The sequence below is a fragment of the Oreochromis niloticus genome, linkage group LG3, assembly GCF_001858045.2.
Source record: "Oreochromis niloticus isolate F11D_XX linkage group LG3, O_niloticus_UMD_NMBU, whole genome shotgun sequence".
Lineage (NCBI taxonomy): Eukaryota > Metazoa > Chordata > Actinopteri > Cichliformes > Cichlidae > Oreochromis > Oreochromis niloticus.
Window position 1 is genome coordinate 36,199,095 of NC_031967.2, and position 26,834 is coordinate 36,225,928.

The 26,834-nt window shown below is 41.6% G+C and overlaps 3 protein-coding genes and 2 long non-coding RNA genes across 5 annotated transcripts in view; 2 read left to right on the forward strand and 3 right to left on the reverse strand.

Annotated features, from left to right (window-relative positions):
* Nucleotides 1-21,240, forward strand: part of LOC109198969 (uncharacterized) — a 140,314-nt gene extending 119,074 nt beyond the window's left edge. The window contains exon 3 of the long non-coding RNA XR_002059483.2: nt 21,144-21,240. This is a non-coding gene — a long non-coding RNA (uncharacterized LOC109198969). The remainder of the gene's footprint in view (nt 1-21,143) is intronic.
* The window catches only part of LOC109198941 (polymeric immunoglobulin receptor), a 204,059-nt gene that overhangs the window by 134,157 nt on the left and 43,068 nt on the right, over nt 1-26,834 (reverse strand). The gene's annotated exons all lie outside the window — the stretch shown is intronic.
* Nucleotides 217-2,728, forward strand: LOC100692844 (tripartite motif-containing protein 16-like). The gene has a single exon (XM_019354272.2). It carries the CDS (start codon nt 288-290, stop codon nt 1,974-1,976), a length of 1,689 nt encoding a protein of 562 aa, XP_019209817.1. The 5' UTR covers nt 217-287; the 3' UTR covers nt 1,977-2,728.
* LOC109198972 (uncharacterized) lies at nt 4,684-16,439 on the reverse strand. Its single transcript, XR_002059489.2, has 4 exons — nt 15,861-16,439; nt 15,513-15,579; nt 14,883-15,345; nt 4,684-5,176 (listed from the first exon to the last, which is right to left on the reverse strand). It is a non-coding gene; the product is annotated as an uncharacterized LOC109198972 (long non-coding RNA).
* LOC109198940 (uncharacterized) lies at nt 11,229-14,138 on the reverse strand. Its single transcript, XM_019354271.2, has 2 exons — nt 13,075-14,138; nt 11,229-12,052 (listed from the first exon to the last, which is right to left on the reverse strand). The coding sequence occupies exons 1-2, from the start codon at nt 13,990-13,992 to the stop codon at nt 11,249-11,251; spliced, it is 1,722 nt and encodes a 573-aa protein (XP_019209816.1). The 5' UTR covers nt 13,993-14,138; the 3' UTR covers nt 11,229-11,248.

Here is a 26,834-nt window from a genome sequence, read left to right on the forward strand (position 1 = left end):
CACACAGTATCGCTCTCAAACTGCTCCTCTTCCTGGAGTGAAGCACAGCCTGATAACCCTCCCTCTTCTTCCTGTTCTTAAACACAGCACCTCCTCTCTGTCCACATGTTTCCTCGTTCCCTCCCCTTCAGATCTGCACTTTGAAGATGGGTGTAACCAACATGTGGTGACGTGTAAGAGCTGACAGGCTCCATTCACTGCAGAAACATGTTGTTGAGATCAGAGTTCAGAGTAGTTTCAATTATAAGGAAGAGAAACTCACACAGTCACTGACACTGAGAGGAGAAATGGCACAGAAAGGAGTTCAGCTGGACCGAGAAACCTTCTCTTGTTCCATCTGTTTGGATCTACTGAAGGATCCGGTGGCTACAAGCTGTGGACACAGCTACTGCAGGAACTGTATTAAAAGTTTCTGGGATGAAGAGGACAGGAAGGGAATCCACAGCTGCCCTCAGTGCAGGAAGACTTTCACACCGAGGCCTGTCCTGGAGAAAAACACCATGTTAGCAGCTTTAGTGGAGCAGCTGAAGAAGACTGGACTCCAAGCTGCTCCAGCTGATCACTGCTATGCTGGACCTGAAGATGTGGCCTGTGATGTCTGCACTGGGAGGAAGCTGAAAGCCATCAAGTCCTGTTTATCTTGTCCAGCCTCTTATTGTGAGAAACATCTCCAACCTCACTATGATGCAGCTCCATTAAAGAAACACAAGCTGGTGGCCCCCTCCAAGAAGCTCCAGGAGAACATCTGCTCTCGTCATGATGAGGTGATGAAGATTTTCTGTCGTACTGATCAGCAGAGTATCTGTTATCTCTGCACAATGGATGAACATAAAGGCCATGAAACAGTCCCAGCTGCAGCAGAAAGGACTGAGAAGCAGAAGGAGCTCGAGGTGAGACGACTAAACATCCAGCAGAGAATCCAGGAGCGAGAGAAAGATGTGAAGCTGCTTCAACAGGAGGTGGAGGCCATCAATGGCTCTGCTGATAAAGCAGTGGAGGACAGTGAGAAGATGTTCACTGAGCTGATCCGTCTCATCCAGAAAAGAAGCTCTGATGTGAAGCAGCAGGTCAGATCCCAGCAGGAAACTGAAGTGAGTCGAGTCAAAGAGCTTCAGGAGAAGCTGGAGCAGGAGATCGCTGAGCTGAAGAGGAAAGACGGCGAGCTGGAGCAGCTCTCACACACAGAGGATCACAACCAGTTTCTACACAACTACCCCTCACTGTCAGCACTCAGTGAGTCTACACACTCATCCAGCATCAATATTCGTCCTCTGAGCTACTTTGAGGATGTGACAGCAGCTGTGTCAGAGACCAGAGATAAACTACAGGACATTCTGAGAGAGGAATGGACAAACATCTCACTGACAGTCACTGAAGTGGATGTTTTACTGTCACCACCAGAGCCAAAGACCAGAGCTGAATTCTTAAAATATTCACATGAAATCACACTGGATCCAAACACAGCAAACACACATCTGTTATTATCTGAGGGGAACAGAAAAGTAAAATTTATGGAACAACAACAGTCTTATTCTGATCATCCAGACAGATTTACTGATTGGTTTCAGGTCCTGAGTAGAGAGAGTCTGAGTGGACGTTGTTACTGCGAGGTGGAGTGGAGAGGGGGAGCAGTTTGTGTAGCAGTCGCATACAAGAATATCATCAGGGCAGGGAGGGGCAATGAATGTGGATTTGGATACAATGACAAATCATGGGGATTATATTGGTACAAAGAAAGTTACAAATTTTCGCACAACAAAGTCCAAACTGACCTCTCAGGTCCTCGGTCCTCCAGAGTAGGAGTGTACCTGGATCACAGAGCAGGTATTCTGTCTTTCAACAGTGTCAATAAAACCATGACTCTCCTCCACAGAGTCCAGACCACATTCACTCAGCCGCTCTATGCTGGACTTTGTGTTTCTGGACATTGGTTTTTAGATTATGGAGCCACTGCAGAGTTGATTAAAGTCAAATAGAGAAGACAGGTTCATGTTGATCCCTGACCATTATATGTACTTGTGTAGTTTCTAAATGAGGCTTTACATTTTAGAAGCTGAGAAGTTCAGTGGTCCATTGATGTGTGAAAATAATATTGCACTGATTCAAACTGTACTTACATTTATATACCTTACATCAATATAAATCTGAATTTGTTCTTATGGCTGATAATCATGTGAGTTTAAATTATACTACTCTTCATATTCAGCATGTCTGAAATCTGTCATCAGTCTGGTTAGTGGTTTTATTCTGTAGTTGCTGTAGTGGGTTGTCAAATGCAACAATATATTGGAGCTGCAGTGATTCATCAGTTAGTCAATGATTAGAGAATTGATTGTTTTATCATTATTTTAGTCACATTTAAAGCTGGTTCCAGTTTCTGAAATGTGAAGATTGTTGATTTTCTTGATCATATATGACTGTAAACTTAATGTCTTTGAGGTTTGAACTTTTAAAATGTAACAAAAATTAAATACTTAATGTTTGACATTTAATGTAATTTTTCATGTGAAAAGTTTGATCACACTCGATCATTTATACATTTAAATACAGACACTAAATGATACAGGCCTGTATATTGTGGAGGATAGACATGTTTCATTGCCCTGAGCTAAGTCTGGCAGGCAGAGCGTCTCCACAAATCTGATGCTTCTGAATTGGAGAAAATGAGCTGAGGGAGACACCTGGAATCTCAGCCTGGACACAAAGGGAATAAAATCAGCAAGTTATACACAAGTGGTGATGTTGAATGATTGGCAAATAAATGTCTTTTTTAATAATGGACAAAACTGGTTGAAATTGTTCCTCCAAAGCTTCTTTAGAAACTTGGCTTCAAAGAGGAAAACTGTTTTTTTTTTTTTTTGTTTGTTCCCCCCAAGTCCTTCTCGTCCAACATCGCTGTCTGACCTCACATATATGTGTCTGGAAGAATGTTCAAAAAGTCCCATAAACACTCCTAAACCTTGTTGAAAGCCGTCCCAGAAGAGTTAGCTACAAAGGTGGACTGACATCATATTAAACCTTGTGGATTAACTTTTTTTCAGTTTTATATGTGTGTGAAGGCAGTTGAGCAAATACTTTTGGTAATATAGAGTATGTATCAACATACGCAGTTTAAGTGCTGACTCATGTCAGGTTAGTATGACTGTAGTACTCTAACTTGGATTACTTACCAAAATTACACCTGATAATAATTACACATGTGATCAAGCACTTGTCACACACAGTTTGAATTAGACTGATGACTCAGGTTTGATTTGGGAGAAGCTGAACTGAACGGGTGTTCAAAAGGACCTATTTTGTGAACTATAGGGTTGTTTTGATTGCATGAGGACGCTCTGTGACTACTTTCTGGAAGTCTGAGAAAAGTCACTTGGATAGAAAGAGTTCCACCTGAAAGGGTCCAAGAGGAAGCCATGATCTACAGGAAAACATAAAAAAATGTTTTTTTCCACGTGCAAAAGTTCAGGGTCAGGTGAAATTAATGGCTGATTCATTTTTGTTGAATCCAAGCATTAAATAAACTATTTAATTTGTAATTACAGTGAAAGCAAAGCATTTCATAGGTATTTGTACTGTTGGTAAAATGCTTATGAGAGCAGAGAAGGTTTGGGAAAAAGAGGCTCAGAAACTCCTTTGACTCGGCCTTTTGTGAATCGATTAGAAGTTTTCACTGTTCACTAATCAGCCAAGTCAGTCACACCACTTTAAAGTGAGATCGTCTGTTGGGTTGTGACGTTGTCTCATTCAAAATTAAATTGTGAGGTGAAAGTAGGTTTAAACACTTCCTGTGTTCATCTCAGAGGAAGTCCCACACAGTACCAAGAGCTTTGTAATCAGAAACAACTTCAAATTCAACTAACGAACCACTAAGAACATCGTGGTGCTTATATGGAAGAAGGTGATGTGTTTGTACCTTTTGGTTTTTGTGTTCCTGTTTCTAGTTTGCTGGTATTTGCTGATATACGCAGGGTCTTACAATATTCTGCACATGATGAAGAGATTTTAGGAGAATACAAAAAGCTGCCATTACTTAGTTTTTACTGAGTTTATTTAAACCAACTAGTGAAGACCAATGAATTTCAGTCAATTTGTGTTGTTTGTATTGACTGAGGTTTGTGTAGCTGTTGTGACATTGATGTCTTGGAAGGAAACTACTTAGTTTTTGTGGTCTGGAGTCTATGGGGAATATTTCCTGTAGACTGTCTTCTTGGAGATGACTTAATATGTCCTGTGACTTATTAAAATGGAACCAGTTTCAGCACCAACACAAACACAGAAATCTGAATCTCTTTTTTGATCTAGAAGAACTTACAATACTGTTTTTTAAACTTGCTGTGAGTCTATAAACTCCTAAACAATGCAGGAAGCAGCTTGTATGAAGAAACTAATCCCTGAATTTTTAAACCCAGCTTCCCCACTTTTTAACAAAACCACATTACTCCATCTTCATTACACAACACTAGCCCTCTGTTAGATATGCAATCAATTTAAAACTTTTATTGATTAGATTTGAAGCCTCGCATGGTCTCCTACTTTAGGACCCTAACTCAAGGGTTCAGGTCATGAGTTTGAGGGTCTGAACTAACCTGCATAAAGTCAGTCACTTTGTTTAAGTCACGTCTTAAAAAATTAAATTTATGGGACTGTTCTCCACAAGTTTATTTGAAGTTTGTTTCCTATAAAGCATCCCACACCAACAATCCCATGCCAGCCATCTGAACTCAAAAGTTGGTGTCTCAGGTTGGAGTAGATGTGCAAAGAAAAAAGAAATAAAAACACAGACACTTGTATTTTCAAAGTTTAAACAAGAACAATGAACCTATCCAGTCCACTGAATCCAGAGTAGTGTTTGCTTTAGTATAAAGAAATGTCACAAGGTGGCGCTATTTTAACAAATGAAAAGGGAAACACTAAAGTCTGTTAACTCAGACTCTTCCACTGACTGTCAGTCAGTAAATACAAAAAAAAGCATCTTGGAGTGAGAGCTGACAATGTTAATACTATAAACATGTTGTGTATATCACAGTGTAAGTTTTAAACATCATAAGTCAGCAGGTTATTATAATATACAAAAAGCAATATTATAAATGAGTTCACTTCAAGTTCACAGCCATCATTCAGTAGTTGCTTATGTAACACCCCTTTCAACACTTGGGATACAGATTTAAACGGTTACCTGTGTGTTGGGCCAATAGCTGAGGTTCGACTACTGGAGCAGAGTGGATGACTAATGAAACGCTCAAAGAACTTGGTTTGATCAAATTGTATTCACAATTAAAGAATCGCACATACATACAATGAAAACAATAACAGTACATGAAAGGAAAAATTGGGCCCAAGTCACGGAAAATAATAAACAAAACACACACACCCCGGGGAATTTGAATCAGTCTCTCTCTTTTGTGTCAGCCGACACCCTTAAGTGTGAGTCCAGCAATGAGGGTTCTCCTTGCAGGATGTGCAAAGGAGGAATGAAGTGTAAATCTGTCCTACCACTTAAGTGGAGTTTGTACAGTTCACGGCTCGTCCAAAGAATTTAGTTCTCTTTTAAAACAATCATCGTAAGGATCCTGGAGGGGTGGCTCGCCATCTTTGGACTGGATCATCACCGAACTGTACTCCCAACAAAAAAACCTGACCTGTATAACACAGTCAGAATAACATTCAAAAATCTATATTTAGTCATTTATACATATAGCCTTTCTTATGTGTCGTTCATACATACTAACAAATTTGCATTTTACTTTTCCAGTATACAGAAAGAACAACAGAATAATCCAAAACATAGACAATGATAACTTCTTACCAAAGTAACCAATAAAATGGGCTCTCCTGGAGCTTCAAAATGGCGATGGTGAAGCGTTGTAGCACAACTACAAAGAAACATAACCCCATTTTCTTTAAACTGTGTTCAACTCACAATGAACACAATTAAGGATTGATATAGGAACATATCAACATCTACAGCATACATATAACTTACAATCTTTACATGCATCGTCATAGGAAGTTAACAAACTCTAACATACAGTTTAATCCTTACAATCATACATGTACAGCCACATGGCTAATAGCAATAGCCGCGATAGCCGCTAGCATGTCATCGTTCGTGGCTTAAACTCACAATATTCTTGTTCACAACAAATTAACTCACCCAGAAGAATCCGAGCAGTAACAAGCTCCTTTCTGGTCAACAACAAAGTCTAGATAATCTATTTCCACCGAACAATCCGACTGAATAAAGGAACCACGCTTTCCACTTGGAAAAACTGACTTTTTCTTCCTCTCCCTCTTTCCTGATACCCTAGCTGCTACGCAGTGAACGGCAGGAGGCGGTACTTCCCCCTGTATACTTCAAGGACCATCAGGACATTATAGACATCGTATACTTCAAGGACCATCAGGACATATAGACATCTTCTATTTTATTAATTCTCAACAAAATGATTTAACTTAACAAAACTTAACAGTGAACTCAAAATACTAACATCACTCATAACACACTAAAACCCTTAGTAACTCTCCAGGGTTACACCCTCCCCCACTGAAGGGTGGCACGTCCCCGTGCACCTTCTCTGCGGCTGTGTTGTTACTGGGTCGACAGGAGGGATGGTGGTTTGATTGTACCATAACGGTTCTGCAGCATCCATTGACCTTATGATGGCAGCACCCAGACCGTGAAAAAGTGACTGAACCACCTCTATTAAAGGGTTTCCAAGTTCAGCATAATGGAGTCTCTTTGGTCGACTTCGCTGCCTGTTTGAACATCTGACGGCCTCATCTAACCCCTCTGATGGCTCTTTTATGTGGGTTAAATTAGCTATGTCATCAGTTTCAGGAACATCTTGTGTACCTTCAATGTCAAGCATCTGGGATTCCCCAACAGGTGAAATGAGGGGCACAGAAATCTCCTTCCCAGAAGATTCACTTTCATCACCTCCAGCTCTTCCTGGCTCTTCAAGGTCAAGAAAGTTGACCTGAGGTGAGCTCGTGGCTGGGGGCTCCTCCCCTGCTTCTATGGGAATTTCCACCTCAATTTCATCTGGATCTGCTCCAGGAACAACCGCTCTGCTTAGAGGGATCACACTTTCAGCAACGCGCTGCTCTGGTGGAATGTCGGATGGCACGCAGTAAACCTCAGGCATTATGGTGGAGGCAGCTGGATCCAAAAGTACAACCCTTGAAGGATACACTTCTTCATCGTCTGACATGACATCATCGAAGCACTCGTTTACATAACCTGGGTTTTGACGGGTTCTTGGCCTTCGCACTGTTGGCGGTGCTGGGGTTTCAGGAGCACTTATGGGCAGAAACCCACAGGGCAACAGGAGGTCCCTGTGTAAAGTGCGCAAAGGACCATTTCCAGCCTCAGGACGCACTGTATACACAGGAAGGTCATTAGCATGTGACACAACTACATACACATCTGCCTCCCATTTGTCTGCTAGCTTATGCTTTCCCCTCAGTCTCACATTTCGAACTAGCACTCGATCCCCTGGTTCAAGGCTAGACCCTGTAACTCTCTGGTCGAATCTAGTTTTGTTACGCTCTGCAGATTTCTTAGCATTTCTGTTCGAAAGCTCATAACTCTCTTTCAGGCGGTTCTTCAGGCCTTGCACATACTGTGAATGAGACAATGGCAGAGCATCAACAGGAAGCCCGAAAGCTAAGTCCACAGGGAGTCTTGGTTGTCTCCCGAACATAAGCTCATAAGGTGCAAACCCTGTGGCGTCATGCTTTGTGCAGTTGTATGCATGCACAAGAGGCTTAACATAGTCCCTCCAATGGGACTTGTCCTTGTTATTTAGAGTGCCTAGCATCTGCAGCAGCGTTCTATTAAAGCGTTCCACAGGGTTACCCCTTGGATGGTACGGGGTTGTCCGTGTCTTCCGGATTCCTGCCATGTCACACAGCTCCTTAATGGTACGGGACTCAAAATCGGGGCCCTGATCGCTATGGAGTTTTTCAGGGAACCCATAATGTGATATAAAATGTTCCCACAGACACTTAGCCACGGTAGTCGCCTTTTGGTTCGGCGTTGGTATTGCGAGGGCATACTTAGTAAAATGATCCGTTATTACTAATATGTCCTTGGTATTACTTTGATCTGGTTCCACACTCAGAAAGTCCATGCAGACTAATTCCAATGGTCTGGTGGTCGCTATTGAAACCATTGGGGCTGCTCTCTCTGGTGGAGTTTTTCTTTTTACACAGCGATCACAAGTCTTAATCTTTTGTTCAACTGCTGAGGACATTTTAGGCCAGTAAAATCTAGCTCTCACTAGATCCAGGGTGCGTTCAACACCAAGATGGCCCATGTCGTCGTGTAGACTTTCAAGTACCATATCTCTCAGTTCTCTTGGTAAGACAAGTTGATGAGTCACTCCCATCACTCCCTGTCTCTTGCGAAACAAGACTCCATTTTTGAGCTCCAGCCGATTCCATTCTCTCAACAAGAGTCCATACTCAGGGAGCTCTTTTCTCACCTGAGGTGGAGGTGTCTTACCACTTTCCAACTGAGTAATTATTTCTCTGATGCTTGCGTCTGCTTGCTGTTTCTCTGAGATTTCAGCAAATGAGAAAGAGGGGATAACTGGCAACCCATGACTGTCATTCCCCTGGAAGCAAGGTGGCAGGGCTTCAGGACTGAGTGCTATGGACTCAACCAAAGCAAGCGAGTGATCAGAGCTTTCAGAACCTTCACCAGCAAAATAGATGTCATGCCGCTCACAGATAGCTTTGATCACCTCTGGCTGAATGACCTCTGAGGTCTCCGTTTCTGAGAGGTGGTTGGCAGTGAACTTACAGATCCTTTCCTTCTCCTTCACTGAGATATGATCATCTATGAGTCCACCATGTGGCCTTCGTGATAATGCATCTGCGTCCACATTCTGTTTTCCAGCCCTATACTGCAGCTTGAATGAGTAGGTGGAGAGAGCAGACAGCCATCTATAACTAGTCGCATCAAGCTTGGCAGAGGTTAGAATGTATGTAAGGGGGTTGCTATCGGTGACCACAGTGAAACTAGCCCCATAAAGGTAGTCACTAAACTTTTCTGTGACAGCCCACTTAAGGGCTAGGAACTCCAACTTATGTGCTGGATACTTAGCTTCACTTCTAGACAACCCTCTGCTTGCAAATGCTATAGCCTTCAGCTCACCATCTTGCTCTTGGTATAAGGCTGCACCTAACCCAGTCGTACTCGCATCTGTGTGGAGCAGGTAGGGAAGTTTAGGATTAGCAAAACCCAAAACAGGTGCTGAAGTGAGTCTCTCGATTATGGTGTCAAAAGCCTGTTGACAAGAAGCAGTCCAGCGCTCACCAAATGGTTCTTTAGGATTGCGGTACTTGACATTGGCCTTTCTTTCCTTGTTCTTGCAGGTTGGAGGATATCCGGCTGTTAGCTCATTCAGCGGCTTCACAATTCTGGAGAAATCCTGAATAAACCTGCGATAGTAACCGCTGAACCCAAGGAAGGACCTCAGTTCTTTTAGGTTAGATGGCTTTGGCCAGGTTTTCAGGGCACTAGTTTTCTCTGGGTCAGTTTCAACTCCGTTCTGGGAAACAATATGGCCTAGATATCGGACAGAAGACTGAAAGAACTTACACTTCTCTGGTGAAAGTTTGAGACCATATTCCTTCAGGCGATTCAGAACATGCAGAAGGCGCCTCTCGTGCTCTTCAACTGTGTCTGAAAAAATGATAAGGTCATCAATAAAAGCTAACACCTCTTTCAGGTTCAGATCACCCATGCAACGCTCCATGCAGCGCTGGAAGGTGCTGGGGGCATTTGTGACTCCTTGCGGCATTCTATTAAATTCATAAAATCCCAAGGGACACACGAATGCTGTCTTCTCCCTATCGGCCTCCTCCATTTCAATTTGATAGTAGCCGGATTTCAAGTCTAAGACCGAAAACCACTTTGAGCCTGTGAGAGCTGAAAAAGCCTCTTCAAGATTAGGAAGGGCATAGGCGTCCTTGATTGTCTGTGAGTTCAATTTGCGGTAATCGATGCAGAGACGGATGGAGTCATCACGCTTCCGGACCACCACAATAGGGGACGCAAAAGGAGACTCAGATTCGCGAATCACGCCTGCATCCAACAGCTCCCTTAAATGTTTTCTCACGGCATCAACATCCTATGGGTGTATTGGCCGGGCTCTCTGCTTAAAAGGAGTCTGGTCGTGAAGTCTGATGTGATGCTTGACCTGACCTACATGACCAAAGTCGAGGTCATGGTGAGCAAACACTTCCGGCATTGACTTCAATGTTTGTGTTACTCTTTCCTTCCAGTCAGCTGACAAAGGAGAATCTCCAAAGTCAAACTGTAAATCTGGACTGGAATTGTTCTTGTCTTTGACAGAGTCAGGTACATTTGTGTCAGACTTATGTGCTACTATTTGTTGAACAGCACTGAGTTCAGCGATCACTGTTTTTGGTGGGATCGTTACATCATGGGCAGTTTCATTTTTGACTATCACCGCCAATGTGCTCGCCCTTTTCTTAGGCAATGTGACTAAACAATTCGCTACCAGTAAGCCACCAGGCATGGAGGGTGTTGTTGGTTGCTCTACCAAGGCCCACTTTTCATTAAAGGAGCTCCCAACAAGGGCTACCCCTTCTAAAGCAACAGTCTGTCCAGCAGGTATCGTCTCCGACTTCCCCCCAGACAGTTTTACTTGGCCCAGTTTGCCATTTGGTTGCTGTCTGTGCCTAAGCTCCAAGGCTTTGAGGACTGCACGGTAGCCATACTGGATAGGTAGGCCAGATTCATTCATGTGAGTAGCAACACTTGAGTACAACACATCTAGTGTATTGGTGCCAATGAGAATTTGCTCTTGAGCATTTTCTCTCATGTTTGGAACCACAAGGGCCAAAGTAGGAATCTCAATCTCCTCTCCTACAAACTCTTTGGGAAAAGTTATATCTATTTCCACATAGCCAAAATATGGAACTTGCTGTCCATTAGCTCCTTCAACCTCCAACAAATCATCTAATGATTTAATTTCTTGGTCCTTCAGGTTGCTTTCATAGAAGGACAATGGGATCGTTGTAACTTGAGATCCAGAGTCTAAAAGACAGTTTACTCTTTTATCTGCAACACACACTTCAGTGGTGCATTTGCTTCCAACTAACCTCTGTGGCAGCCCACATGGCTGACCTTTTGGCTGTCTTTTGCCTCTTTGGTTGGAGGTAGAGGGACTAGTGTTAGACTGAACTCCTGTCTGTCCCACAACAGGAGTTGCTGTCAGTTTAAATGGTGTGGGTCCACAGAGCCATTCTGTGTCTCCCACTCCTGCCGTTTTCTTTGAAATTGCTTCCTTTTTGCTGCCACCAGTACGGGATTGGCCTCATTACTGCATCTCAAGGCTACATGGCCATCCTCTCCACACCGAAAGCAGTACCACGGGCGTGGCCTGGGAGGTGGCTGGTGCTCTGGAACAGGCACTGCCAAGGGCTGCTCAGGAGCAGGATTGGTCTGCACAATTGCCTTCTCATTTGAGTTTGCTTTCTTACCCCTGCTTTTCTTGTGGGGAGTTAACTGAGCCATTTGACCCTGTAACTCAATAACCTGTTTCTTCAGGAGGTTGGTTTCTGCTACAGCCTTAGACTCAGAGCAAACACAGGCAGTTTGCAGTTGGGACCAAACACGCTGTTTGGGTGGGGCTGGCTGTTGTCTGGAAGTACCAAGGTGCTTTTTCATACGTACCGCCTTGTTAGCCTGCTTGTCTTCCTCAGTACGCAACAGGAGCAATAATTCAGCAAAACAAGGAGGGTTTTTAACTTTTTGTTCAAGCTGGAGCTCTGCTATTAAAGAGTCATCCCAGCAGCCTCTACAAAACTGCTTCAACAACTGCCTATCAAACTCATCAGCAGAGGCCCCTCCTCTCCTTGTAGCGGTGTTAAGCACAACTTGGAGTCTGTGAAGGTAGTTTGATGGTTTCTCACCAGCATTCTGCAGAGTACCCATAAACTTAGCAAACAGCTCATCTCCATCCTCCACAGCACCGTAAGCTGAGTCAAGAAGCTGCAAATATGCAGAAGGTAAAGCTTGTGAATAGGGCTGCCACAAATGATTATTTTGATAGTCGACTAGTCACCGATTATTTTTGCGATTAGTCGACTAATCAGATCATGCATCCATTGGACGTAAAACGTACAGCTTATTGCACCAGCATGCATCTGCTCTTATATAACTATCATTAGCTTACAGCTTTAAGTGTTTAAGGTATGTGCTAACTAAAAATAAAGACAAGATGATAGTTTATTAAATTTAATGAGCTTTGCAGATTGTTTCGGTGAAGTTTAATAAACTCAGCCGTTTGCTCCTTGCTATCTAAAATATAACGGGACACCGGAGTATATTCAGTTGTCTGCTTGATGTTTATTCAGCCGTGTATAAACTATAACTTTAATCTCAGCCAAACCGATTTACTCAGGAACAAATAAAATACTAAAAAAAGGCCAAACAATAACATTTTCAAGTTATCTAAGTGACTTATATATGTTTAACCTGAGTAGCGAAAGACGGTGGCGGGTTTGAAAACGATTTGCTGGGAGTCCGGTGTTCTCACGGGCTCTAGTGAGCCTTGCCCCCGGCTAGCTATCGAGCTAGTGGGTAACAGACGTCTCCGAAAACGTCGGAGCGCTTTTGAAAATATGTGGTGTCTTGATAAACTGAGCAGATATTTGAGGTTTACACAGTTACATTCTCGCCTGAAAATATGTTAAACGTTTATTTTGTGACCCAGAAAGAATAATAAGAGTAATATTAAAACTAACTAGCTGCCGCCATTGTTGAAAACTGAGCAGGGCCGCGCTGTGAATTCTGGGACACTGCTTCTTCTTCTTCGGAGTTTAACGGCAGCTGGCATCCTTGTACATGCAGTGCTGCCATCTTCTGTTTCAGTCCGTTATTACACTCTTAAATCCTACTACTTATTCCTGCGTCTTTTGTGATCTTACAAAGCTTCAAACGACGCATCGACTATTAACATCGACTATTAAATTAGTCGTCGATGATTTTGATAGTCGACGTAATCGTGACTAGTCGACTAATCGTGGCAGCCCTACTTGTGAATCAAGATGCCTAATGAAATCTGAAGCAGGGGGCAACAAGCTGTCAACAATCTTCCTGGAGCGACTTAAATCAGACAATGCTGGGTCTGTTAAAAGAAGTTCCACACTAGAGCGCCAGGTCTCATAATCCGTTTCATTATTTGGCCGCGGCAATCGGCCTGAGAAAACTCGAAGGCGTGAGGCAGCATAATGGTGTGGCGGCGCCTCCTCATTTCGCACAATATGCTCCACAACCACCTTTTGTATCTCAGGGGGGTTGAGATCACTGGGACTTAGATTTGGGCATGAACTCACCGTCACTGATGGTATTCTCGGACGTTGCTCTTTGGTCAGGTTTTGTATCTCTGGAGCTGAGCGTAGTGCAGCACCTTGAATGGTGGTATCAGGAGCAATTCTAGATTGCATTGCACCTTGTGGTAATGATGCCGAGCTGAAATTAGGTGCCTGACTTCCTTCAAGATGACTCCTGTCCAAAGGGGCATTTTCTACTGTGGCTGCAACTGTAGAGCTCAACTTAGTTAGTTCATCTTGTAAAAGAAGCTGAAATGACTTCCCTGTTAACTTAGCAATGGTTTGCAACTCAGACATGTAACTCTCAGTAGCACTATGGCTAACCACAGGTGTATAAACACTAGCAAGCGCACACACGTGGAAAGTCACATCAGGCCGTGTGGGGCTTTTGTATTTAAATGGCAACAAAGGAGCAAGCGTTTGTAACGCGGTACCAAAAGTGAACTCAACGATTGCATTGTTATGGAACTCTGAGTTGGGTTCATCTATACGCAGGACACGGTTAATAGAACCATGAGTCTCTAGATAGCTCTGTACTTCATTGTCCACCTCAGTCCAGGTTAACCCTTCAACCATGACAGAGTTAGGGATTTTTACCAGCTCACGTGTCACTACTTCCATGTCACCAATTTAGCAAATTACTGTTATAATGACTAAAGAAAAGAATTTTTTTGCCCAAAAAGCAGGAAAAAAAAATGAAAACAAAGCGTCAATAGTCTGCCACCTGCTCCTGGCTGGCTCGCCAATTTTCTGTAACACCCCTTTCAACACTTGGGATTAGGGCTGTGCGATATGACCAAAATCTCATATCCCGATATTAAAACATCTATCGTCGATATAACGATATAAATTACAAAAATGTAACAGTTCCTGTAAATTCTGTGAATGTCGGGCATCTCGACTTGCGTGAAGTGTTTCCAGCTGGGCGTCGCGTACCTGGAGTCGAGTGTTTTAACTGATGCATGAAACGATATATTTTTAGACGTAAGTTGTAACGGCCGCCGTTTTCTTTGTGAGTATTTATTACACGGCGTGCTGCGGGGAAAAGCCTGTTCTAACGTTTGAGTCTAAGGTTTATTTTTTAGCACCTGGCGGCTCTTTTTTGCTTCTCATCCGTTAATACTCTGCATCTTTCACGTGACTCGTTTTATTTTGAAAAGCCTCAACAGGATCTTGAGCTTTATTGTGAAAGGTTTATGTGGAAAATAAACAAGCGGACACGCCGTGGTTTTACCGTCGTTGTTGCTAACGAAAACGCATAAAAAACAAGCGCTTGTCCTTCCATAGTGTGGTTATATTAAATATAAGAGAAAGAGAGAACTTTAGGAAATTAATATAGCCACTACAGTGACCATCAAAATGATGAAAAAATATTGCCGTAAACAGTTTATTTTGCGACACCACGAAACAAACGATAGCGTAAAATGAAACGATAGACGTTTTTCTATCGTCATCCGATATATATCGTTATATCGAACAGCCCTACTTGGGATACAGATTTAAATGGTTACCTGTGTGTTGGGCCAATAGCTGAGGTTCGACTACTGGAGCAGAGTGGATGACTAATGAAACGCTCAAAGAACTTGGTTTGATCAAATTGTATTCACAATTAAAGAATCGCACATACATACAATGAAAACAATAACAGTACATGAAAGGAAAAATTGGGCCCAAGTCACGGAAAATAATAAACAAAACACACACACCCCGGGGAATTTGAATCAGTCTCTCTCTTTTGTGTCAGCCGACACCCTTAAGTGTGAGTCCAGCAATGAGGGTTCTCCTTGCAGGATGTGCAAAGGAGGAATGAAGTGTAAATCTGTCCTACCACTTAAGTGGAGTTTGTACAGTTCACGGCTCGTCCAAAGAATTTAGTTCTCTTTTAAAACAATCATCGTAAGGATCCTGGAGGGGTGGCTCGCCATCTTTGGACTGGATCATCACCGAACTGTACTCCCAACAAAAAAACCTGACCTGTATAACACAGTCAGAATAACATTCAAAAATCTATATTTAGTCATTTATACATATAGCCTTTCTTATGTGTCGTTCATACTTACTAACAAATTTGCATTTTACTTTTCCAGTATACAGAAAGAACAACAGAATAATCCAAAACATAGACAATGATAACTTCTTACCAAAGTAACCAATAAAATGGGCTCTCCTGGAGCTTCAAAATGGCGATGGTGAAGCGTTGTAGCACAACTACAAAGAAACATAACCCCATTTTCTTTAAACTGTGTTCAACTCACAATGAACACAATTAAGGATTGATATAGGAACATATCAACATCTACAGCATACATATAACTTACAATCTTTACATGCATCGTCATAGGAAGTTAACAAACTCTAACATACAGTTTAATCCTTACAATCATACATGTACAGCCACATGGCTAATAGCAATAGCCGCGATAGCCGCTAGCATGTCATCGTTCGTGGCTTAAACTCACAATATTCTTGTTCACAACAAATTAACTCACCCAGAAGAATCCGAGCAGTAACAAGCTCCTTTCTGGTCAACAACAAAGTCTAGATAATCTATTTCCACCGAACAATCCGACTGAATAAAGGAACCACGCTTTCCACTTGGAAAAACTGACTTTTTCTTCCTCTCCCTCTTTCCTGATACCCTAGCTGCTACGCAGTGAACGGCAGGAGGCGGTACTTCCCCCTGTATACTTCAAGGACCATCAGGACATTATAGACATCGTATACTTCAAGGACCATCAGGACATATAGACATCTTCTATTTTATTAATTCTCAACAAAATGATTTAACTTAACAAAACTTAACAGTGAACTCAAAATACTAACATCACTCATAACACACTAAAACCCTTAGTAACTCTCCAGGGTTACACCTAAATTAAATTAATTTTCTTATTCTGTTTTTATGCAGACTTTGCCATCAGTCTATATAATAAACAGCTCAGAGCTCCAAATTATACAAGAACAACTAAAGAGCGTTATCCATTTGAACTTGTTATTATTACCATTATCACCTCGGCATCTTTTGAACCAGTGAGTCGGGTCCTTCCCGCAGGACAACTCAAATATGTTTGGTGGGAGGAGTCTCTAGTTTGCTGCACGAGTCTCAACCACTTCTCATGCTTTTTCATCTCCTTCCTGATGTAACTGGTGCGTCTCCTCCAGCCCCATGCTGTGCAGCCAATTGTTTTTGTTTACATCATTATTTCCTGCATCCACACCTGTGATGAATATTCAAGAGTTTGGGGAGCTGTGCTATGCAAATTAACCACATGCAAAATGGAGGTGAGTGCAGTCGCCTCCATTTATTTTATCTGTTTTAAATGTTTTTATATTTCACACTCATTTTATTAAAACTCAGAGTTCCAAGTTTCTGTATTAAAATTCATCAGAGATTTTGATCCATATTGACATGACAGTGTCACACAGATGCTGCATATTTGTCGGGTCCACATCCATGATGGGAGTCTCTATTCCACCACATCTGAAAGCTGCTCAGTGAATAAACAATGGAGAGAAAACTGAAACTGTGTGAAAATGGTAAATGGTAAATGGCCTGTATTTGTATAGAGCTTTACTAGTTCCTAAGGACCCCAAAGCGCTCTACACGTTCAGTCATCCATCCATTCGCACACACATTCACACACTGGTGATGGCAAACTACATTGTAGCCACAGCCACCCTGGGGCACACTGACAGAGGCGAGTCAGAGAAAATGTCTACAATCAGGTGCTTCCCGGCTTGTTTTGATTGCTTCATTTAACTCAGTCACTACTTGTTGAAAACCAGTTATGTAAATTCAGGCTGTCCTACACTGAAACATCAGTAACTGCTCATGGCAACTGTCAGCAAACCAGTAAGCCCGTTCCTGATTATATCATTAACCTGGATCACACCCTCTGACTCATCATCTAAACATTTTTTTCAATTTGCATACCTTGATCTGAGTTATGAGAAGGGGCTCTGCTTGCTTTAAACAACTCTGGAGGAAGAAGGAAATTGTGGGCGCATCAGGAGCCACATAAACTGTGCCATTTATTTTGTCTTGCTGTTGCTGAGGACTGAATGTAGAGTTTAGATCATTTAGCAGAAACACTCAGCAGGGCAGTCCAAACTTACTCCCACACTGGTACTGGGAATTCCACAGTGCTTGTCCTTTAACAAACACACTCTTCACCAACCTTACAAGGTCCAGCTGAACAGCTACAGCAGGGGTGCCCAATCCCAGTCCTCAAGAGCTACCGTCCTGCAGCTTTTAGATGCATCCTTGTTCCGACACACCTGAATCAAATGAATGGCTTGTTATCAGGCCTTTGCCAAACTTGATGGCATGCTGAAGAGGTAATCAAACCATTTGATTCAGCTGTGTTGGAGTAGGGATGTATCTAAAAGCTGCAGGATAGTAGCTCTCGAGGACTGGGATTGGGCACCCCTGAGCTACAGTCTTATCATAGATGAAGCAAGCAGTGTTCATACAACCCGTAACCTTAGTTTGTGTTAGGGAGGTAAGAATACAAAGGCCATGTGTCCATGTGCAAGCACACTCCAACATTCTGCAGAGGGCAGTGGCGCATACTTGTGACATCATTAAACTTTAGCTTAGGCTGTCCTAAAGAGACACCACACAATCCAGACTGCTACATTGTGTAATATATGATGCATGTTATATTTTCGGTAAATATCTTTTATTTATTGGGTCGCTAATGCAAGATTCTGATTTATTTATTATTTATTTTGAATTCCTTCCCTGTTACTCTTATGGAAATTCCCCTCACTGTTCCTCTAATACAGGGGTGGGGAACTCCAGGCCTCAGGGCCGGTGTCCTGCAGGTTTTAGATGTGTCCTTGATCCAACACAGCTGATTTAAATAGCTTACTTAATTCCTCTATATGCCTTGAAGTTCTCCAGAGGTGTGTTGAACAAGGGTGAGATCTAAAACCTGCAGGAAACTGGCCCTTCAGGCCTGGAGTTTCCCACTCCTGCTCTAATGACTTAAAAAACATAATATATTGTTTTGGTTTTGACGAGAAATCATCCACAAGTGGAAACACGAGGAAGGATCACTCTTTCAACAGTTTTACGTTCCAGAATGTTTCACTGATGTGATGAAGAATAACTGTTCTCTCTGTTTGTCCACAGAATAAAGTGATATATGTTGTTGTACTTTTGATCATGTGGTTAATAATCATGTTAAAACATGCTTTTCACATTTGTGCTCTTTCTGTTCACCTTGTTACTGCTTTGCAAAGTAAAAAGCTGAACCTAGTGGCAGGTTGGTCATTAACATGATATATTCTTGTTTATAAATATTTATAAAATAATCACATTTATTTTTCTATTATCTTATTTTATGTTATCTTAATTTTTTATATTTTATTTCTTTTAAAAAAAAAACATATTTTTTTGACATTGAATTGAATTAAATTCTTCATATTTTAGTAGTTACCCTCCCACCCTCCTCCCTACCCCACCCAAGGTTAACAAAAACAGCTTTTACATGTAGGCTTTTGTTTTTGTTTTGTTTGTTTGTTTTTAGTATTTGTTGCACAATAATGTGTGTTTCCCAGATGTTCTCTAGAAGAGTATTGTTTGAATGTTCACAGTTCAAATGCTTCATCAGTCGATCAGTGCCATGTCAAGTTGGCTCAGCACTCATTCAGATCCAAAATCAACAGAGCAGACAGACTGAATATATAAACCATGAGTGGGAAACTTCAATTAACTAGACTGTTGTATTGTTTTTAGTTACTGTATATGATTAACTGAGTGATCAGACTTTCTGTCCTGAACCATTTGTGTGAGATTATAAAAGTAACTCTCCTGTCACTTGAGCCATGCTTTGAATTTTGAATTGAAGTGACCCTGAATGTAAAAATGTCATGAATATCATACCACCTGAGATCATACACTACAGCTGTTGTTTCTACTGGAATAAGCTAATAAATGCACAGCACAGTGCACCTATGTGACACACATTCAGTTCAATTCAATTTTATTTCTACGGCACCAAATCACAAAAACAGTCTCCTCAAGGTGCTTTATATTGTAAGACAAAGAACCTACAATAACATAGAGAATGCACCAACAATCAGATGACCAGGTAACAGTGGGAAGGAAAAATTCCCTTTTAACAGGAAGAAACCTCCAGCAGAAGCAGGATTAGGGAGGGGCGATCTGCTGCAACTTGTTGGGGAAGAGAGCCAGAGATTAATCATCTCTAATGATTAAATGCACAGAGGTGTGTAAACACATAGTGAGGGAAAAATTCAAGTAAAGAAGAAACACTTAGTGCATCATGGGAATCCCCCAGCAGCCTAGACCTATGATGGAGGCCCAGGACCTTCACTTGTTGATCTGTTTGAATTGTGCGTCACTGTAAATAAATACTCTGAACTCTTTGAGCAAGTCTTGCATTTGAGTCCTTTGTGACCTGTAATCCATGACAAAAAGAGTGAAAGCAAATCCTGTCTGCTGCTACCAGTATTGAGGCCCAATACCATCTTAGCTTTGGACTTTATACTCTCTCATCAGCACTTTGGACTTGAGTGAAGGTATTTTTAAGGTAGGATTCACAGTGGTTTCCTTGTCCTATGTGCTACTGAGATGCTCCCCTGAGTTACTGTGCTGTCACTCTGTCTCCAGTTCCTGTAGTCCCTGCTGTCACTGTTTTAGTCAAGAACCAGTTTACTATTGGTGTCTCTGACCTTAAAGCTGAGTACACAGGTATCTTAGAACCCAGTCATTGCTTGGCTGTGGTCTGTGGCTCCACTGCAGAGAACTGTGGTGCACAGACAAAAATTCAAACCAACTACTGAATGTTTTATTTGCATATATTCGTACAACCTCCGAGAGACGTTTCAGTTTGAATATTCCAAGTGAATGAAAACACAACAGCAAGATATTGTTTCTCCACCTCACCCACTCTCTGACTATTTAAGACCTGAATGTTGGCTTGAAACTGTCACTGAATATTATCAACCTGCAACTACATGCCTTCCTGCAGTTCTGCAGGATATCAGCAGAAAGAAGAGGCGACAACAGGAGAAAGTATTTTATCTTTTTTTGTGTGTACATTGCTGCATCTGTCCTGTTGCTCTGTTTGTAAGTAAACTGTAAAAACTGTCCAAGTGTCTTTAACATATTAGATAATCAGATGTTACAGCCTCATACATCTTGTCTGCATTTTTTTTTCCTTTTCTTCTTCTTTTTTACATATGAATCCAGGATGTGAAAAACTGTTATTTACTCTGTCAGAACTAGTTCTTCTGATTATTATAACAATAGATTCTTTTGCACATTTCATTCCTAACACAACACAACATGCTGCTCCCTCCTCAGCATTAGGAAACTGACTGAGGATTTTTTAGACACAATGAGTGTACACACTGAGCATTTGTAAATATTTGTAACAACATAAATAATAATTCATGAATGATTCATTAATGCACAACCTAATTACAAGAATCTAGAGTATAACTGTGGCACTCTTTCTGTTTGTAGATGCTGTGATGAGTGAATGAAGTCAGACTGTAGATTTTCCTTCTTCTAGCTGTACTGACTGACCTTTGACCTCATGTGTTGATGACTCTTCACCTCTGTCTCCTCTCACAGGGAGAAGATGATCTGCAGGATCCTGCTGCTCATCATCCTCACCTCATGTGTCTCTGGTTAGTTTACAGCTTCACTTTATGAACTCCAAATAAAGCTCAACAACAGATTTGTTCCAGTTCTCAGTGTGTCTGCTCCTCTCTTTCCCTCTCTGTCTCCTCAACAGGATCATTTGTAGTCAATGTGACACAGACCTCCTATCAGGCAGAGGAGAACCACAACATCACACTGGAGTGGACGTTCACCACCAAACCTGACAGATCCACATGTTTTGTTGTCTGTAGACAGTTCATCACTGATAAAAATGACCTGATATCTCATTATCATGTATCAGCCGGGAAAGTCTTCAATTGAGGAGTCATTGGCTATTTAGACAGGGGTTACAGCTCCTCTCAAGGATGAGTGTGTGCCAGGTCATGATGGAGAGTGGACAATAGTGGCTTATTGTCAGGGGCCCTAAAACCCCCTAAATGGGGTTTAGCCTGGTGCAGAGATGTTTCTATTTAGTTCAGGATTATCTGTAAGATGGAGATGTGTTATTTTTACTTTGTCATCTTGTGTAATTTTTTTTACTTGGTAAATGGACTGATTCTTATATAGCACTTTTCTACTCTCCCGTAGTACTCAAAGCGCTCTATACAACATGCCACATTCACCCAGTCACACCCATTCTCACAAGCACTTTCTGTATACTTAGTGCTGTCTAACTAAACTTAGCTAGACAGCTGGCTCCACTAAGTATATATCGACACATAATATCACAGTTGTCAACGAAAAAAATAAAATATTGGACTGTCAAGCTTCTGATCAATTTATTTCTGTCTCTACTTGGAACCCTCACAATTACTGTAATTTATTCTTTTTTTGAGCTGTATAAAACCAGGATACAGTACTTACCTCTGAACCACTGTGCCACTTAACACTGGGTCCATAGATGGTCATGATCTGGCACCATTTCAACCCATTTATCAGAATGAATCGCCTCTTCCAACTTCACCTCTTTAGTATATTTAAAGTTTCCACTTCCAAAAAGATCAAACACCTGCTGATCAAACTGATCCTCTTAATCACATCAAACCTGCTGTAGAGCAGAGAACAAGAAAACAGACATTATGCAAAGGTAACCACTAGGGATGGACACCGGTTCTGACATAAACGGTAGTAACCAGACCGAAAAGCAGCGCACATGTCAGTGCTTTATTTCGGTGCTTTTTTTTCCTGAGATGTCACACACTTTGGATTCTAGCCAATCATTTTACCTTTCCAAGGATAGTAGGCGGGTCCAGGTACGTACGTTCCTTTAGAGCAGAGCTACAGATTAAAAATGCCCAAGGTGAAGCGGTCAAAGTCTGGCTGTACTTCACAGCAAAAGATGCAAACTCAGCAGCCTGCAACAAGTGCTTTAAGGTGATACTGTGCAAAGGAGGTAACACCTCGAATCTGATGAAACACCTGGCAACGCATAGCGTTTTTTTAAAAGCAGAGAAATGCGCCGTATTTGATAGCTTGCTGCGAGACCTGGCCCCTAGCCCTGCCAGTGTAGCAGAAATGATGACGGATGATGATGGCAGCAGCAGCCGTTCTCCTCTGGGTGAGTAGCTTAACCTCCTAAGACCCGAACTCTTATATGGCATTTTTAAATTCTTTTTGCTATTTGGGCTGTTCGGGACCTGATAAATGTAAAAACAAAGAATTTCCAGATTTTTTTTTTTAACCTGATTTTTGTCTCTGACAAAAATAAGATCCACATATGAGGACATTTGTTTTGTTGAGATTTAAATATATATTTTTAATGCTTATTTGCTGATTAGATTGTTTTATGAGAGGCCCAGACTTGACCAGGTCACAGGCAGACAGGAACTTCATGTTTTTGTAGTATATTAGGAGCAGACAGAGAGTGCAACTAAGTTTAGACGAAGGGTGACAGGTTGCCCTGGCAACAGACCTCAAAAAGAGGAAGTTATTGCAAGCTGCACAGGAAGTAAGACACAAAGAAAAGAGGAACTAAGGTTACGTTCACACTGCAGGTCTTAATGCTCAATTCCGATTTTTTGATCAAATCCGATTTTTTTGTCTGCTTGTTCACACTACACATAAAATGCGACATCAAACGCTCTCCAGTGTGAACGCTCAAAGCGGCCCGCATGCGCAAAAGAAGATGTCACACACAACTCGCTCTGTTTAGACCCAGAGCAAACAATATTGTTTGACTGATTGCCCTTAATATAAAGACTTCGGACTTTATGTTTCCAGATTTTTGCTTTAAGTTATTTTGTTATTTACATAATAATGTAGATGACCTAATAATTATCCTTTTTGCTGTTTTAGAGGAGCGGTGCTTCAAAGGATAGTTGCAGATTTCTGTCAGAATCTGCAGAAAATACAGTAAAAATAAAATGTTCACATTTCTCCAACGTTGTCTTCCCAACAGTTTCACCGGATGGTAGGAAATTGTTCGCGATGTCCTATCGGGCGCTTCTCCGGCGCTGATAATTGGCGTCTGTCTTGTGTCAGTGACGTAAAAGACGGATTTAATGCGACTTGACCGTTCACACAGCAGTCGCTTTCTAAAACATCGGATACGTATCGGATTCAGTACCACATACAAAAGTGAACCAGATCGGATTTGAAAATATCGGATTTGTGCCGTTCACACTGTCATACCATGATCGGATATGGGTCGCATAGGGGCGAAAAAATCGGATTTGATGCGCTTTCGCCTGCAGTGTGAACGTAGCCAAAGTAAACTGAGTGCGTGGCGTGCAGCGGAACAATATATATAACCATGCTGGCTTCTAATGATTTCAGATTTGAGCTTTTCTGTGTGTGCTCAGTCTCCATATCCCGGAATATGTAAAATTAAAGATCATTTTTTGAGTTAGACCACTTTGAGCTGTGTCTTTCTTGGCCGTAAAGAATACAAAGAACTGGATTTAATACTTGGTGCCGTGACCCGGATTCTTTTGCGGCTGAGAGGACTAATTCGGACCTTAAGGTACGATCTGATACGAGGCGGACAGGAGACCGGTCTAAAAGATTTAAAGGTAGGCACAAGCCTGTTCAAAGAAAAAGCAAAATTGTGCATATTGGATGAATTCTAAATTATTTGTCCGCTGAGTGGATGACCGTGACCGTCAAATTGGCTCAGTAGTGGTGAAATTAAACTAAATTATAAAATTTTTTAAGTAGATTTCAGGTGACATGTCCATGATAATTTTGGGTAAGTTCAAAGTTGTTGTGACGTATATTTGAAGTTGGTGTGTTATATGTGTGGGTGTGTTACGTCAGCCAAGAAAAGAGATTAGATTAGGACATTTGGTTAAGGGATTTTATTCCCAGAGTGAGTAGCAGAGTTGGACTCGGGCACCAGGTAATTTGACTGTGGAATCCCCACAGTGGTGCTTTTAAATGTATTTAAATAAATTTTAGGACGGAAGTTGGACTTCTATGGGTGTAAAATGTTCTGAGGGTTATGCCTCCACTCTGTTCCGGAAGCGGGACATTGTCCTCCGGCGAGAGGGTTAATTCGGCTAGCAACCGCGAGCACCGGGGACGCTCGTTAATAGCTAGTGGTCAAGCACCACTTTTCTTGCACCGTTTGACCGACAGGGTTGGACTCGGGTGGTCCCGTTTGAACGTGATTGACAGGTAAACCTTAAGTAAAGCTTCAGGCGCAGACGGGATTCGGAAGCGTCCAGGAGTGGGGGACTCACGGGGACCACTTTTAAATTATTATAGGGCTTAGAAATTTGACCGCTATCGGTGAGGGCGTTCCCAAAGCGGGTCGATCGGTCAGTAAGGTTGGACCTGGGCTTAGAGGCTTTTAAATTTGTCAAAATTGTGTAGGAAAAGTCTGGTACCAGAAGAGGGGGGCATAAGGGTTGGACCCAGGTGTTGGACGCCAGAAAACCCCCGTAGGGATCATGTTGTTTGTGTCTGTATGTACTTGGGTTGTCTGATTATTGTGTATTGCTGTAAGTGTAAAGTGTGGATTATAAAACTCAACGATGTTGTCCAGGGTGTGGTGTGTGTGTGTGAGACGATTTTTTAAGGAAGTTCAGGGAAGTGTGCAAAATGCTGATGAAAGTATTGTGTGAATGATGCTACAAAAACTGACCTGAAAGAATGGTGATATGTGTGGAAAAAACAAAACAAAAACAAAAGGAAAAAACTGTTAATTGTCCTGAGGTCTGAAAGAGCTCTGCTAAGCACGCTGAAGAGTTTGATGTGAATGCTTGCAAATGCAAAGAGCTTAGTATATTTAAGTGTGTGTGTGTGTAATAAGGGTGCATTCTTTTATATCAACACTTAGCAGAGTTACAGAGGGTCTATAGACTGTAAATATAAAATAAGAGTTCAATTAGGCTGTAGAAACAGATGAAAATATGAGTGTGTGTGCGTAGGCAAACTGCAGTGTGTGTGTGTCTGGCAGGAAGTGAAGCAGGAAACTGTGAGCTTGTGACGTTGCAACATGAAAACAGAGGAATTAGAGATTTGGATGTATTAAGACATAGCAATGAAAATGATATTAATTAAATGTTTTAGTGTGTCAATACAGGTGGACCCTTCTCAACCTGAAAACATGAGTACAGTGGCCAAAATGATAGATTAACAGAATTGGGATGAAAACAGGCCCGGCTTTGGCTTAAAATTTGACAGCTTCACCTCACATTCTGTCCTCATCCTGAGAAGAAGCTTAAAGGACAGTAAATCTCCTGATGAAGACAGAAGACAGACAGAACACCGTGTACTTGAAGAGTTAACAGCAGGCAAAAGACAGTGCAACAGACCTATAACACTGAAGACTCCAGCAGCAGCATGTAAGAAAGCACTTGATGCAACATGCACTGTGAATTACATGCTGGGAAGAACAGTGGGATAAATAACTGTGTGGAAGCACTGGACAGCACTGGACACTGAGTTTCATATTTCTCATGCTGGGAGTAATCCTAGAAGAAAAGACTGAAAAGATCAAGAGAGAAGCAATGGAGAGAAGAAACAGCTGATTTGGGCCTGTGTTGATCTGCGAGGCCACACAGGAAACTGTGAGAACAGGGATGAGGATCAGTAGTGAGAGGTGAACCTAGACGTGATACAGTGAAAGCATATGGGAAAATTCGATTGAAAGTTGAGACTGAACTCATGGAGGTTTAGGAATGTCGACTACATCACAACAAAGAGGTAAAAAAAAATAAATAAATAAATATTTTTTTTTTTTAAAAAGGAGAGAGATAAAGAAATAAATAGACTAACAATTACATTAATGAATAGAAAACACACATATAAAAATTGTTACATGTGAAATTATTTTTGGAGAGATTGAGAAGTGAGACAGTTTGAATCCACAGCTCAGTGCAAAGATGCATGAATTAAACCTGATTATAAAAATACATATGCAATGAAGATCAGCTTACACTCAACATTAATATGTTGAAAAAATGAGATATGACTCAGTATGCAAATTAGCTGAAATCAGTGGTGACAAAGAAGCTTGCTGTCTGGCAGTGTGACTGAGGCTTTCAATGAAGGAAACATAGCTGTGACCGAGAAGAATTACTTGGTAAAATATATTATGGTAAAATACAGGATAATTAAATAAAGTGGTCAGGTCTGTCCAGAAGTGCAGATTGGGACAAGAAATTTACAATTCAGTGATGACACATTGTTATAACGTCTTTAGAAAGGGCTTAATGAGAATATCAATGGAGTGCAAAATTGTGTGGCTTTTAACAAGATTTTCTGTGTATTTAGAAGGTGAAATTATGTCAGTTGACTTTAGAGTGTAAGGACGCTGAAGAACCTGAGGTAAAATTTTTCTGTGATTAACCCTTTAGAGCCGAGCGTAGCGCCCGCGCTA

Excerpts from the sequence above, each read along its gene's own strand:
- LOC109198940 (XM_019354271.2), bottom strand. The coding sequence starts at position 13,992 with ATGGAAGTAGTGACACGTGAGCTGGTAAAAATCCCTAACTCTGTCATG. Across the intron at positions 12,053-13,074 it reads TTAGGCATCTTGATTCACAA|GCTTTACCTTCTGCATATTT; the intron begins GTAGGGCTGCCA and ends CCCTATTCACAA.
- LOC100692844 (XM_019354272.2), top strand. The coding sequence starts at position 288 with ATGGCACAGAAAGGAGTTCAGCTGGACCGAGAAACCTTCTCTTGTTCC.